The sequence below is a fragment of the Chenopodium quinoa genome, unplaced genomic scaffold, assembly GCF_001683475.1.
Source record: "Chenopodium quinoa cultivar QQ74 unplaced genomic scaffold, ASM168347v1, whole genome shotgun sequence".
Lineage (NCBI taxonomy): Eukaryota > Viridiplantae > Streptophyta > Magnoliopsida > Caryophyllales > Amaranthaceae > Chenopodium > Chenopodium quinoa.
This window is the reverse complement of record NW_018744362.1, coordinates 93300-109936: the sequence shown is the minus strand read 5'-3', so window position 1 is coordinate 109936 and position 16637 is coordinate 93300. Positions and strand designations below refer to the sequence as shown.

Below are 16637 nucleotides of genomic sequence, written 5' to 3'. Positions count from 1 at the left end.
TTCTCTTCTCTCTGTTTTTGAAAACCTATTTTAAGAAAACAGCCAATCCAGTTTGGTTGGTCTATGATATGGGTCCAATAGTAGTGTAGTTGGATAAGGTTTGAAAAGACCTTTCCGGCGATATATTATAAGCCCAATTCCGGTGAATATTGAGGAAGTTATGGCCAAATTACTGAACTGGGCCCGGTTTGAGCCTTATATGCGGCCCAATGATCTAGAGGAGGGCCTTATATGGATTTATCATTCCTAATGCAATTAGAAATGGTTTTAGTCCTCTAGATTCTTCTAGAAGGTTCTTTTCATTTCTAATTCAATTAGCATTGATAAATTGACTTTTGTTGACTTTTTAGAATTTTAATCAGAATAAAAGGATGTTTTTTGAGGAAAATACGGTTTTATCCTCCTATACGACAATTTCTATATAATTTTAGAAAACGTGTCAACAATTAAGTTAGCGCCAAACGCCAGCATTAGCGCGTGACGCTAGCGTTAGCGCCTAGCGCTAATGTCAGCGTCTGGTGCTAACCCTCGTTTTACGCGTCAGAACTCTGTTTTGATTTTTTTATCTTTTTGGCTGATTTTCTCTATAAATAGCCTCCTAAAAACTCCGTTTTCATTCACCAACTCTCATCAAGAATCTCTTGATTACTCTTTTTTCTAAACTAGCCTTTTCTCAAATACAAAATTCCGCATTCGCAAGATTTAGATACACCTAGCCATATTCGAAGTTGCCTTCGCCCTAGACGTGAAAGGTTTTGATTTCTGAGGGTTTGGTCCCAAATCTCTCTTTCAAATATTTAATTTAATTGTTTGTTTTAATATTTTCCTTGAAGTTACTAATGTGTGTATTTTGTTATTAGAAAGAGGTACGAGGCATCCAAGTAAGTGCTTTAATTCTTTACATTGTTATTATGATATAGAAATCATGGTTAGCTTGTTATTATGATTCCTAGTATCATGTTAGGATGTTTTCCTTATTTTGATGTTTAAGGTGACAACAATAAATTCCTGGTATCATGTCTAGGGTAACTTTAATATCAAGTATGATTAAAAGTATGATGCTTGTTTCGGGGTTTTCTGATGTCCTGCGGGAGAGTTACAATTCCGAGACTGGAACCGGACGCCTGTACCTGCAAAACAACGGAGACTCCTGGGAGCTCCGCCTCCAACGGTCAAGTTAGTACCTGATTAAGGAGTAATTAATGCGGAAATTAAAGTGATTTGGTCTCTCTAGGTGAGAGTGTTTAATGTAGGTAATCTGCTTTGTTAGCGAGATCAGTCGGTTATTACTGTGTGTAATTAATGTGTTTTTTCCGTAATGTTTTTGTTCTCCCCCTTAATGAGGATTAAGGGAGGTATTTATAACCTTGGAAAACGTGCCCATCCTAGGTTTAGGTAAACCTAGGGCCGATTGGGCTTCCCTCGGAAGTTGGGCCTGGGTGGCCGGTTTCTCCATTAGGCATGGAGTATGCCACATGTCTTGACATAACAGGTCCAAGGTGGACGAATAAGCGCGTGCCACGTGGGAAGCCCTGACTGTTCCAACTGGGGGACACTTGGCAGGACCTGATTGGTCCACGTGGCGCATTCCGATTGGTGGGAGCAAAATCCCCTAATCAATGCTTCCTATGTTCTTCCTAATATTTATGATTTTTAATATCATGTTAGAGCTATATATTTGATCTTTATTGTTTAATAACATGCTAGGGTTTGTTATTAATCTTGTTAGTATCATGCCTAGGGTCTTGCTATTATTATTATGCTTTAACATGATTATTATAATTGTTATAATTATTTTTATGATTATTATTATTATTATGTTGCTTGATGTATATATTTATTTTTATTGCTTAATCACGCCTTTTATGCATGTTTAAAGGGAATTTGTACTTGTAATCACGCTTAATAAGATAATTAATAATCTTGTTTAGGGTTAATATGATTATAATTCAAGTGATCGCTAATAATAGTTTATTTGTGCATTAAATTCAACCAACATAGATAAACAGGTTTAAGGTTAAACCTATTGGTTGTATGTTAGTAAGAAAGCGCACATGAATACGATCAGAATAAAGTAGAGGCCTATTATTAGGGCAGGTTCAATCTCTTTTAGGTTGGATTTGTACCTTCATCCCCGAACTACCAGTCTTGGTTCTAGACCTATTGGAGTTGACGATCTCTTGGATCGTTAAGGGGTGTAACCTTCACCTCATGAACTGTTTACAAGTTCCTAAAACTTGTTGGCGACTCTTTTGCTCTATCTTCTTTCCCTTTGGACGACACCGTACTTTAGTGTATGATCACAGTGGGGTTCAAGCTAGGGATAAAGCTTAAAATATTCCATACAGTTCATCTTATGATAAATGGTTTTTCCGAATGTTTTAAGAGTATCACTCTTTATAAAACATCTATAGAAATCACACCCATATCTAATATGCTTGATTTCTTTCATGCAATTGTGAATGTTGTCATTCACTTATTGCATAGGTTTAGGTATAACTACTTTGCTAATCTTAGCATCTTTATAACTGATATTAGTAGAAAAATACAAAAAGGCAGCGAGCCTTGTTCACCGGTTTTTAAAAACCGGTGGGGAAAAAATGGGCTGGAATAGGCTTTTTTGAATTGCCACCGGTTCAAACCAAACTGGTGGCATATGTGTTAAAGGCCACCGGTTTGAACTGGTGGGAATTAGCTGTGTTAAACCTAACTCCAACGGCCCTACCCTTCTTATTTCTCCCTCTTTCCCCTCTTTTTTCTTTCTCTTTCCTTCTCGTCCTCTCTCTCAGTCTCTCAGTCTCTCCTCTCTCCTCAATGGAAAAACCAGATCAAACCACTACTCTCTTTCTCTCCCTGCACCATTTTTATTACCTTCACTAACCTCCATTGTTTCTCATCAATGGAAACTTCTCCTTGCTCTTCCACTCCCTCTTCCTTTGACGAATTTGACGACGATTCTATTTTGCTAATTCAAAGATGGCGAACCCCAGAAACCAAGTATATTCTATTATTTCCTTTTAATTGTGCACTTTTGAATAATCGATTTTGATTTTTTGTGTTTTCCCCTAATTTTATTAGTGTTATATGTTTTGATTCTATCAATCGAGGTCTAGGGTTTCTGGGTTTTTCTTGATTTCTAATAAGATGGGTGATAGATCTTGGTTAGTTGGGTGGTTTAAGGTGTTTGGGTTCGGATTAGGTGGGTTTAGGTGATAATTTTGGTTAGTTGGGTGGGTTCGGGTTAGGTTAGTTAAGGTGGGTTCGGGTTAGGGTGGGTTAAGGTGGTCGGTTTGGTGTGTGGGTTTGGGTTAGGGACTTAGGGTGGGTCAAGGTGGTCAGTCTGGTGTGTGGGTTCGGTTTGGGGTGGGTTAAGGTGGTGGATCTGGTGGGTTTAGGTGGTGCATGTGGTGGGTTTAGGTGGTGCATGTGGTGGTTAAGGCGGGTTAGTTGGTTAGGCGTGGTGGCTGAATAAAAAATTCAAAGTCTCCATTCCTTGCCCTGTTCTTCCTCAACCTTGAATATCTAAATCGTGATATGAATCACATAATTTAGTTTTTATAGGGATTTGGATAATTAGATTAATTGTATTAATGGGAAAGCATTTGTTTACTTCTTGTTTCAGAGGTATTGTCACACTGTCCTTGAAAAGGGTTCAGAAGCTGAGTTTTTTGAAGAGTTGGGTCCTAAAGCAATGGTTGCTTCTGGTAATTTCTGAGTTTAGCTCTATCTTCCAGCATTTGAATTTATGTACTACGTATATGTTTATTTCTCAAGCTTCATAGATGCATCATTTTTGCTCAAATTATAGACTATTCCACTTCTTTGTTCTTGGTGTGTTAATTGAGGGTGGTGGAATGGGAATGGGATTGGGAGCTGGTCTGTTAGGAGGAGCAATGGGTGGACTTGTTCTTGGAGAAGTGATGGATGATGCTTTTGATGTTGATTGTGATTTCTGATTGCGATTCGTTTTTTGATTGCTCGTTTGCTGAAGATCTATTTTTATATGGTTTTGTTTCAATTTTGTTTTTTTTTTTCATTGTTAATTTCTGATTGTTCTAGTCCAATGACTTTGGACCTTAGTGTATGTTGCATATATTACTGTATTTGTCCTTTAGTTCTATTCCATTGTTCTTGTTAACACGTTTATTTGATTTGAGTTTGTCCTATGCTACATATAAATGCTCAATAGTCCACTACATTCCTCTCACATTAATTAATTACATATTAATTGTTAATACTTTGCAAAGTTTTAATGTAGATGTTCGGTATAATTAATTGAAAACATGGTAAATTATGGAGTAATTTTTATACAACCTAGCTAATACATCATTGATTCCATTCTTAATGGCGTAAAGTAGTTATTGAAGTATAATTTTCAACTATTGGAGGAAAAGCCCCTAAATTTAGTCTTTACTTCAGGTTTGTAAAATTGCACTTATATTGGATTTTTCCGTGATGATCAAGCTACTGTGTATAAACTTAGGTTGGTTCCTCACTTATAAGTATATGTGATTAGCTTGTCATTTATTAGCTTGTCTTAGTCTACGAGAGAAACATTGATTGGAAAGAAAATAATCAATTAAATTTGAGAGACGAATTAAAAAGTTGTCAAGGAAAATTTGTTACGATGGATGTTTACAATACTAATAGTAATAATAGTAAGGTGTTTGACGAGTTTTATGACATGTTAAAGGTGTACATGTTAAAAACCCCAAGGCAGCTTCCGCGGTGGTCCGTGATGGTGAACACTACGAAGACATGTTGGCAAATTTACAAAACATGAAGATACCCTTCAGTGGTGAAGAATGCTTTGGACAATACGTAGATTTAGATGAGTGCCACAACAGGTTTATTAATTCTAAATTTGGTTGTGATGGCTGTTTTTGTTATTATTATTTTCTATGATTGGCTTTATCATTAGTGCATCACCACTAAGAAGAATATGATAAAATCAACGCATCCATTATATATAAAGGGCACTCATGTAAAATCATGTCATTACTCCTATAAAGGGTTGAAAGTTTTCAAATAATATGATTAGTGACAACTAATGTGGTCACGTGGACAATCAACTAATTTAGTTGATTAAAGTCTTGAGGGATAAAACATAAAAACATGAGTTCGAATCCCTTCACCATTATAAAGACATCTAGAGAGGTATTTAAGAACAACATGAATACTTTTACCTAAAAAAATTACAAAAAGAACAACTTGAATGCGACAATTTTCTTATTTAATTGCCCTTTTAATCTGTATATGTCTAACCTTTGAAAGGAAAAAATATTTCTTATATCCAATTCAACTACACTCATTGTAATAGGGTAAGCCGGTATGACTCAATTGAAATTTGTGTGAATCTATGTAAATGTTGTATAGATAGTTTTTTACTGACGTCTTCTCGTGAAAAGAATTTTTAAAGAGAAATTTGTTGTGCTGTTTTGCTTACTACTGCCTAGCGATTATCTTTACAGGAGTTTTTACATTTCTATAACATGTCATGATTGGCAGCTATTTAAAAATAATTAATGTTTTAGTCTATTTCTGATTCAATTGTGCATGTGTATGTCCATTGTTACACTTTGGGAAATATTTGTTTCTATGCAAGTTGTTAGTATAGGAATGATAATAACTGTAGGTGTCGCTCGATGTGCGCCTACGTTAAAGCATGTTGTGAATATGCTTGGAACTCATAGGAAGTGGGAATTGACATATACGATTAGGGACAAGGAAAGTAGGCAGCTGCCAACAAGTTTTTAAGGAACTTGTAAACCGTTCACGGATCATTTAAGGCAACCACGATAAAGGGAAAACGAAAGCAACAACGATTGACCCGTGAAGGTTACACCCGATTCATAATCCATGATATTATTACTAACTCCACATGGCTCGGAACCACGAAAGGAGGATCGGGGATGATGGTACGAAGTGAGTCATGGAGTCACATTCGCCCGTATTGGCCTCTACTCGATTCTTATAGTTAAAAGCATTCCTGCAATCTCAAAGGCATACAAACAGAGATTCAATTTGCTCAAAACAATTATTAAGCTAAATTGGTTGAATATTAATGCAACATATTATTCTAAAATATTGTGATCACTTGATTAAACAACAAGATTAAAAAGGATCCTAAACCAGTTGTCCAAATTATCTTATTAGACGTGATTTTAAATTACATATTCCCTTTAACATGCAATGTTGTGATTAATAAATAATAATAGAATTATCATTAATATTGGAAGCAATTTAAAAATAAATTGTTAGTCAAATTTAATAAATAATAACCCTAATCATGATACTAGCAATAAGAATAAAAATAAGAGTAATTAAGTGATTAATTACTCACATTCCGCGTTTCCTTGAATTGCTACATCATGAATAAACTGTTAGTAACTTCAATAAAAATAAATCAAATGGAAATTAAATTAAATAAATGTATATTTGATTTGGTCCAAACCCTCAGTTAATTATACCTTTCACGCCTTGGTTAAAGTATAGAACTTTGGGTATTGTATGAACTCCTTGGAGTGCTTAGGGGAAGTATTTTGGGAGAATAGGGTGGCTAGTGTTTAGGCTAAAGAGAGAGAAGAGAATTATTTGATGATCAAGCTTGTTGATGCTTTATTTGGAAAAGAGGAGATATTACCTCTATTTATAAGGAAAAAAGAGGGGTCGAATCAAGAAAAGAGAAAAATTCGAATCGGATAAAACTCTTGCGATAGACATCAGTTTTTGCAATTTTTGTTTTTATCATATCTTTTGATCTAGAAATTTGAATAAGATGAATAAGATATCATTGGAAATATCTTGAATTCTACTTTCTAACCCAATTGGAGTCAGATTAAAATATTTTGTAGAACAAAAGATATAGCCGAAATAGTGAGACGGTGTCAGTTTTGGATAAAGTTTAACATTTTATTCATATCTTTTTCGTTGTAGCTCGGAATTGATATTATAATATATCATTGGACATATAATTTCAAGGGACATCCAACCATATAAAATTCAGATAAAAATATGAGGAACGAAATTAATATATGTCTATCTTTGAACGTCTTTCAATTCGGATAAAATAGGACTTTAAAAAAGAGGAGTTTTATTCAATTTCGAACTCTTTGATCTTATCTTTTCAAAAATGATAATTAAGATTTTTTTAGAAAATTATAGAAGCTTCCAATCAATCCTAATTGGTTTAGGAATGGGATTAAATAATTTGGACCATCCTCATGATCATTGGGTCGTAGGTAAGGTGGGCTTATGTTCGGTTTGGGCTCAGTTTAATATTTTGGGCATAACTTATTCGTTATAACTCGGATTTAGGCTTATAATATATCGTTGGAAAGCTCTTTCCAAACCCCATCCAACTATTCAATCATCTGACCCTGATTAAGGACCAAAACAAACTGGATTAAACGTTTTATAAAAAGGACACGAAATGAATGATTTTAAAGGACACGAAATGAATTATTTTGGGTTTAAAGGCACGAAAAGAGGAAAAAAAGTTATGGTTTGGGGAAATGGGATAGGAATTGGGTTGGTTTATGAAATGGAAATATGGATTTAAGCACTGCAAGATTAAATACTCAACCTGACCAATAATGGCGGTGAAAGGTTGTTCATCCTCGGTTTTGGTTTTGGAGAGACATTTTTAGGTGTCTACAGAAGCCCCTACTTTGACTGAGTTTGTAGGATCGTTAGTTTCGAAAACGATAGTCAAAGTAGTCGATAGGGACGGAGAATGATTTAAGACGTTCTGCGATCCTAAATCACTCTTTATACACCGATACTTGTAAAAAAAGGTTAATTCCATAGATAAAAGAGTAAAAGGGATAGAACGCTGACACCAGTGTATCGGTGAAAAATGAGTTTGGTATCTTCCTATGCTTGAAGGAATCCACCGGATGACGTTTTGTTGAAATACTTTCCATGTCCGAGGAAAGTCGACTAATGAGTTTGGTAGCTTTCTAAGCTTGAAGAAACCTACCAGATGATACTTTTCATGCTTGAGGAAAGTTGACATATGAATTTAGTGGCTTTCTATGCTTGAAGAAGTCCACCGATAATGCTTTCCATGCTTGAGGAAAGTCGAAAAAGGAATTTAGCGGTTTTCTATGCTTGAAAAAATCCACCGGATAATACTTTCCATGCTTGAGGAAAGTCGATAGATGATAAGATTGCAAGTCTCTGTGTATCGATAACCTTGCGTCATGAAATGATGGTGGTTCGATTGTCCCCAAACGTGGGTTGTAGCTGGTCCGCTTGTCCCCGAACGGGGGTTGTAGTTGGTTCGCTTGTCCCCGAACGTGGGATGTAAACGGTTCGCTTGTCCCCAAACGTGGGATGTAGATGGTCCGCTTGTCCCCGGACGTGGGCTGTAGATGGTCTGCTTGTCCCCGGACGTGGGCTGTAGTTGGTTAGCTTGTCCTCGAACGTGAGCTGTAGATGAGACCTGCAAAAATAAATTTGCCAATGGACTCGTATGTATTGTGATTGACTTAACCACTGACTTGATGTGACATGACATGTGTATGACTTGTGACTGTGTGTGTGTATATGTGTGTGTGCTGACACAAGCAAACGAAGATGCAAAAGCAAAAATTTTCCGTCAATTTTTGTTATGAGACGAGTGGAAGGTACTGACTTTCTCCCGAAAAAGAAATACGTGAAAAATGAAGTTTTGTTTTCGAACTTCTCTCGATAAAAATTTTGCAAAAGTTTTTGAACTTCCCGAAAAGAAAATAATGAAAAAGGGAAGAAGTTTTGAACTTCCTCCTTAAGCAAGACGAAATGAATCGTATGGATTGAATTGCTTGTCTTGAAAATAATGTATGCATGATGAATGTTCTTAGGCTAGAGGCTAAGGACAATTACATCATGTGACACGGTAGATGAATTAACTTAGGTCATGGAGCTAAGCATCATATATGGTGTAAAGAAACGATCTTGAACGTCACTTAGGTCTGGAAGCTAAGCACGTATTTAGATGAAGTTATTATTGAGTATTACATAATGAATGTTGATTAGATCAAGAAGCTAAGCACGATATGCTTTGTATGATTAAAAATCATTGATATATAAATGTTTCTCGGCACATTATGCGATGCATGAAACAATGAATATTACTCAGGTCAGGAAGCTAAGCAAGTATACAATGTTTCTTCTAATGAATGTTTTCTTTAAATATGATGAAACATGCACAGTGTTGAAACAAGATATCATGATAAAGGGCTCTTAAAGAGAAGGATGATTGATATGGATATGGATGTGTGAGTGAAGTGTGTGAATGTGATACTAACGCTGGCTGCAAGGGTGGCGATGGAAAGAGATGTGAGAAGAGTCAAAGATGATGACTCTTTAGGCTAGGTAGGCTAAATGATTTGGGTTCAAGCCCCCAAGTCTAGCTCTAGATGGGTACGGGTAAGCATTGGATATTCTTTGACTCGATCATGCATGGATATGAATATGAATGTGGTCGCACCTCGATGTGAGGTTGCCTACGTATTCGTTAGGAATCAGGCCAAACGTAGCTCTAACCGAACTTTGCACAAGTGTGTGTACACCTCAAAGAGGTCTTTCAAGGGTTGTAAGGTGGTTAAGCTGAAGGTTTAAGGAAGAAAGGGGTAAAAGGCTCAAGACCCGAGAGAAGCCCCTAAGATATGCAATTGTGTATTAGATTTTGCAAGTTTTATTTTTCATATATTTTTTTGTTTTGAATTTCTTTTTTCTTTTTCTTTTTTCTTTTTTTTCAATTCCTGTGAATCAATGTAGGCAATCTTAGATCATGCGGTCCATCACTCACTTAGCATTCATGTTTCTCAGGCACGGTACCAATCACTCGTTGAGAGACGCAATTTGAGACATGTTCATATCGGAGACATTGGAACACTTTCCTTTACACATTTTTTTTTATTTTTTTATTTACTTATTCTTTTCTCTCTTTTTTTTATTTGAACTTGCTTTCTGACTGTTACACAAATTGCACACATTCCCATCCCAGGGTTAAGTGAATGTGGGTTGAATAAATAAGGTCAATCGTTAGACGAGGCTCAAAGTGGTTGACGAAGAAATGGATATGTGATTAAATGGTTAATAGGGAATGACAGGGTTCCAAAGGTGCCTCAAGTAATTGGTGTACCTTGTGTTTAGTTCGGCAATTTTTTTTTTGATAATTACGGGATCAAATGTAAGAAAGAGATGCTCATTTATGAAGAAGGTAAGAAATGTGACACATAGACACATGGATAAGGAGAACCTATGTTAGACTTTTAGGGGGAAGGGTTTGAAACAAAAGAAGAAGAAAACATGAAATCTTGGTGAGAAGCTTGCATTGTGCTTTATCTTCATGGCTGTTTATGTGTAACTTCTTTCCGCCTAGTGAGGAAAAAAGTTTCTTGTTGTTGATGTTTTTATTGGAAGGAAAGAAGGAAGGAGTGATGTTCCCCTTATTCTTCCAACTATTTCATAGTGATTTTAGACTCAAGTACTGTGTGAGGATGAACTCACTTAATGCATTCACTCAATACTCTAATTGGAATGGAAGAGTGTATGAAATAATTTTGAAAACTGATGGGAAATACTCCACTCATTCCTATTACGACGGAAAGCGATGCACTAGTATACAATCATAAACAATATAGTGCATTACTCGAAGACAAAGTGTGTGCAATGACTCAACATGTGTGATTAGGTGAGTTTATTAAGACTCGTGGTATGATCGCATGGCTAGACATGAGGAAGTTGTGAAAAACAAAGGGCCCAATGACCAAATAGCACGGAAGACTAAAAGACAAACTAACTTGATTAATTTTATCCAATTTTAATGTTTATGCTATTTACTAGGTGAAACCGGTCCATTGGCAATCGTTAGTCATAAATAAGATCGATCACAATCAAAGAAAAAGAACACATGTTAAGGTTAACACAAAAATAGATCACAAGAAACTAGGAAGAGGACTAGAATTCTAGAAGAGTTATGACTCATGGATATAAAAAAATAAAAAAATAAATAAAAATAAAAATCTATCTTGACTCTTGGACTTGGATAAGACTAGCTTGACAAGATTTTTTTTTTATTTTTTTTTTAAAAAAATAAAATAAAATAAAAAAAGGTAACGTTAAAAAGACACCTAAACTGGACAGGTTGTAGTATATCGGTTATACCTTTTGATCTGTGACTCTGATTAGGACGAAACTAGCTCCAAATGAAAGATAAAACTCGGGGCTACAGATCCATAGGTTGTATGACACGTAACTCTTTCTAGAACTCCGGATATGACCAAAAGAAGTTGACTCTTGCGCAGTATACGGGAATAAAAATCCGGGTGACTCAAAAATTAAAAAAAATCTATGACTCGACTCTAAAAAAAATAATAAAAAATAAAAACAGTTTAATAAAAAAAATAATTAAAAAAAATCAATAAAAAAAATGCACATATAAGCACATCGTCACGAATGATGCAATGAAGTTCGCAACCTAGAGTCAAGATCTATGTTCCACTATGGTCAAGCTTTTGGGTGTCAAAGGGTACCATGGTTAAGAGTTTGGACGCGTTAGCAAGGCAACCTCCCTTGAGGGTGTATGCAAAAGGGCGGCTCCGCGAGTTCGTGATGAAATCGAACTCGACTCCATGGTTTGGGTGGATTTAAAAACCTCGGATTAACTCTTATTGTCATGAACGTTTTTGGGTTGATAGAGCTTAAATCCCCAGGGCTAGCCACATACGTAGAACACGTACTATTGTGGCAAAATAGGTGACCTAAAATGCATATGCATATGTGACAATGCCAATTAAATCGCTGGAATACAATTCAAGAATCTTTCAAGTCTCATCCACTCATCTCAATTAAATATCGATCACTCAAATCGATAAATAACCAAGAATCCTCCCAGTGGAGTTGCCAAATTGTAGGCGTCGCTCGATGTGCGTCTACTTTAAAGCATGTTGTGAATATGCTTGGCACTCATAAGAAGTGGGAATTGACATATACGATTAGGGACAAGGAAAGTAGGGAGCCGCCAACAAGTTTTTAAGGAACTTGTAAACCGTTCACGGATCATTTAAGGCAACCACGATAAATGGACAACGAAGGCAACAACGATTGACCCGTGAAGGTTACATCCCATTCATAATCCATGAGATTACTAAATCCATATGGTTCGGAACCACGAAAGGAGGATCAGGGATGATGGTACGAAGTGAGTCATGGAGTCACATTCGCCCGTATTGGCCTCTACTCGATTCTTATAGTGAAAAGCATTCCTGCAATCTCAAAGGCATACAAATAGAGATTCAATTTGCTCCAAACTATTATTAATCTAAATTGGTTGAATATTAATGCAACATATTATTCTAAAATATTGTGAGCACTTGATTAAACAACAAGATTAAAAAGGATCCTAAACCGGTTGTCCAAATTATCTTATTAGGCGTGATTTTCAATTACATAATCCCTTTAACATGCAATGTTGTGATTAATAAATAATAATAGAATTATCATTAATATTGGAAGCAATTTAAAAATAAATTGTTAGTCAAATTTAATAAATAATAACCCTAATCATGATACTAGCAATAAGAATAAAAATAAGAGTAATTAAGTGATTAATTACTCACATTCCGCGTTTCCTTGAATTGCTACATCATGAATAAACTGTTAGTAACTTCAATAAAAATAAATCAAATGGAAATTAAATTAAATAAATGTATATTTGATTTGGTCCAAACCCTCAGTTAATTATACCTTTCACGCCTTGGTTAAAGTATAGAACTTTGGGTATTGTATGAACTCCTTGGAGTGCTTAGGGGAAGTATTTTGGGAGAATAGGGTGGCTAGTGTTTAGGCTAAAGAGAGAGAAGAGAATTATTTGATGATCAAGATTGTTGATGCTTTTTTTGGAAAAGGGGAGATATGACCTCTATTTATAAGGAAAAAAGAGGGGTCGAATCAAGAAAAGATAAAAATTCGAATCGGATAAAACTCTTGCGATAGACAACAGTTTTTGCGGTTTTTGTTTTTATCATATCTTTTGATACAGAAATTGGAATAAGATTAATAAGATATAGGTGGAAAGATCTTGAAGTCTACTTACTAACCCAATTGCAATCAGATTAAAATATTTTGTAGAACAAAAGATATAGCCGAAATAATGAGACGGTGTCAGTTTTGGATAGAGTTTGACATTTTATTCATATCTTTTCCGTTATAGCTCGGAATTGATATTATAATATATCATTGGAAAGATAACTTCAAGGGCTATCCAACCATATAAAATTCAGACAAAAAATATGTGGGACGAAATTCATATTTGTCTATCTTTGAACGTCTTTCAATTCGGATAAAATAGGACTTTAAAAAAGAGGAGTTTTATTCAATTTCGAACTCTTTGATCTTATCTTTTCAAAAAGGATAATTAAGATATTTTAGAAACTTATAAAATCTTCCAATTAATCCTAATTGGTTTAGGAATGGGATTAAATAATGGGATTAAACTTATGATCATTGGGTCGTAGGTAAGGTGGGCTTATGTTTAGTTTGGGCTCAGTTTAATATTTTGGCCATAACTTATTCGTTATAACTCGGATTTAGGCTTATAATATATCGTTGGAAAGCTCTTTTAAAATCCCATCCAACTATTCAATCATTGGACCCTGATTATGGACAAATAAAACTGGATTTAACGTTTTATAAAAAGGACACGAAATGAATGATTTTAAAGGACACGAAATGAATTATTTTGGGTTTAAAGGCACGAAAAGAGGAAAATAAGTTATGGTTTGGGGAAATGGGATAGGAATTGGGTTGGTTTATGAAATGGAAATATGGATTTAAGCACTCCAAGATTAAATACTCAACCCGACTAATAATGGCGTTGAAAGATTGATCATCATCGGGTTTTGTTTTGGGGAGACATTTTTAGGTGTCTACAATAACCCTTGCCTGATTGATAGCTACCAAATCAGCTCGGTCAAAATCCGAATTTAGTTAGCTCGTGTCAAGCTCAAGCTTGGTCTAAGACCGTAATGTACTAAGGCACTAAGATGTGCACCACTGCACCACTTTGCTAGGCATTGCTCATGAACTGGAATCTATGATTGATTGTTTGAATTTAAAGAGTAGATGAGATATGATAAAAAAAAAGGATTTTACAAATTGACTATTCTGATCGCCCCTCATTCTAAGCTTCTGACCAGGTGATGTTGTTGTGTGATTATGGTTCTGTTTCTTGTTTCAAAATGACTATTAAGTTCACAAAGTCTAGGGTTGTTTTATTTCAAAGCCATGTACATGCACAAGCACAAGCACAAGCCTTAGAATGACAAGTAGAAAACTCTCATGTTCATTACAATGTACTATTATCTTACTGTCTTTGGTGATAAAATTACGATGTGTAATCGGGTATGATTCTTGTAGCTTTTTACCATAATGAAGCTGAGGTTGGGGAGGCACTTGCTGAAGCAATTCAAGTTGGGCTTGTGAAAAGGGAGGATCTATTCATAACCACTAAGGTTAAGTGAGGACAAAATTTCTTATTTTGGGAGGAACTTTGATCATCAGATGACATTTACACTCACTTATCATGTATAATCCTATTGGAGCTGTGGAGCTCTGACCATGGACATGTACATGAAGTGTGCAAAGACAGTTTGAAGCAACTTCGACTTGATTATATGGATCTGTACCTAGTTCACTTACCTGTAGCCACAAAGCATACTGGTAAAATTCAAATTGTTGCCTCTTGAATGATGAATTGCAATTTTCTTTTGGAAGTGTATGAGATGGACAAAAGCAATATTCATAGAGTATGTAAATGTTCAAGAGCTATATAAAGTATGTAAATGTCTCATACTTGTATATAAAGTATGTAAATGTTCAAGAGCTATACATGTCTACTTTTTTCGGATTTTACATGACTTTTTTTTATTAATATCCTTAAGCCAGTAGTTGTTTTGCTCATATACTGACATACTGTATTATATGTTTTGAGTTTTGGCGCTTCAAAGTCACTGAAAAATCTGATACTGATAATATTCTTCTCTTGTGGATTTCAGAAGATCATGTCGAAATAATGCAAAAATTTGTTCAACTAATGGGGCTGCTTCTGTGCTGGTGTTCCGCTTCTGTGCTGGCGTGCTGCTCCTTATATGCGCTGCTGCTGCTGCTGTTCTGCACTTCTGCTACTATGTAGCTACATATTTTTTTTACCTTGTATTTTATTTTAATTTTTTAGACAAAAATTGTAATATAACAACATTTTTTTCATATGAAAATATGTAACTTTATATATATGTTAGTGTTTATTTATCAATTTAAGTGAAAAAAATGCAAATTTTTTTTTTTTTGCCATTATTGGCACCGGTTATGAACAGGAACCGGTGCCAATAACCCCATAAAAAAAACCGGGAAAAGTTATTGCCACCGGTTAACCGGTGGCCATACTTGTTTTTTCCACCGGTTTTGAACCGGTGGCTTTGCATCAGACTATTGCCGCCCCCCAAATGCCAACCGGTTCAAAACCGGTGGCATAGGGGGGTTTTGAACCGATGGCCAAATGCTTTTTTCTACTAGCGTCATGGATTATATGTGATTTAGGATTTATTCTCCAAGTGATGGCTCCCACTCATTTTCATGATTGAGACCTTCAACTTGACGACCTACAATCATTAACGTTTAGCAAAGAACTTTTCATAGAAAATCTTCTTTATTATCGCCATAAAGGCAACAATTTTCGCAACATATATTTAATAGACTTCTTGATGATGCTTTGCTTGGGTTTCATTCCAAATGGCTCACAATGATTTGGGATACCCTAATCACTTGTGATCATGGAATTTTCCTTAAATTCCTGCACATTACACATGGATCCACGTCCGTGTTACCATTCTCAAGCCACGACTCATTTTAAGCTCGTGCTCATAAACGATTTCCTTGTTAAGGATCTAATCCTTGTTAAGGTTTGTGCTTACAACATCAATTCTCAAATCGTATTTGTTTTCACAAGTCAATAACTCATCCTGTTACTTATCCAAGTACTTTGGATGTTCATGGCCATTATCTTACGATATATTACATAGTTTAATGTTGATTGGTACTACATACATATTGCAGATGCTCTAAGCAAGTAAGTCGTGCGACGATTCTATATCACAGCATACATGATGGATTAAATTGCATAGTAATTCTCAATCTTATTCCATCAATTTGACATTTTAGCTCATTTAGTTTCATTGAGTCTTTGCTAAATTGTTTGCTATATGATATGGTTGAAAGTCTCTATTAGAATCTTTCATGTTTGACTTAGTATTTAGCTTATACTTAGTTTAAACATTTACTTAATTTTATACATAATGGGTCGAAAGTCTTTCAAAGTCCTTCAATTCATGTTTAACATGGTAAACTCCGTTACACGTTCAAACATTTTATTAAGTATATACAATAGAACTTAATACCCAATACGTAATAAGTATCGTCTTTTGTTTGGTCCATTGTCGAAAATACTTTCAAATCTAAGCATTTAGCATTTGATAGTTATTTCACAACAGAGTGTTCATTAACTTTTCGTTGGACCTTTACTTTTGCTCCCACTAAACTTCTTATTCATAAGAATTTCTATTTTTCTCCATAAGCCAATCCTCTTATTA

At 35.3% G+C, this 16637-nt stretch overlaps 1 protein-coding gene across 6 annotated transcripts; it reads left to right on the top strand.

Moving 5' to 3' along the window:
- Positions 1–2672: 2672 nt before the first annotated feature.
- On the top strand, positions 2673–15282 carry LOC110696377. 6 transcript variants are annotated; one of them, XR_002506271.1, is made up of 5 exons: positions 2686–2997; positions 3623–3704; positions 4694–4847; positions 14410–14712; positions 15048–15282. XR_002506271.1 is itself a non-coding variant. In XM_021873663.1 (4 exons), exons 1-4 carry the CDS (start codon positions 2977–2979, stop codon positions 15271–15273), a joined length of 483 nt encoding a protein of 160 aa, XP_021729355.1. In that variant the 5' UTR covers positions 2673–2976; the 3' UTR covers positions 15274–15282. The 6 variants fall into 6 exon arrangements, 3 of the variants coding, with proteins under 3 accessions (XP_021729355.1, XP_021729357.1, XP_021729356.1); XR_002506272.1 differs by lacking the exon at positions 15048–15282 and adding an exon at positions 14984–15027; XM_021873663.1 differs by lacking the exon at positions 14410–14712 and having other exon boundaries at positions 2673–2997.
- The last annotated feature ends 1355 nt before the right edge of the window (positions 15283–16637 follow it).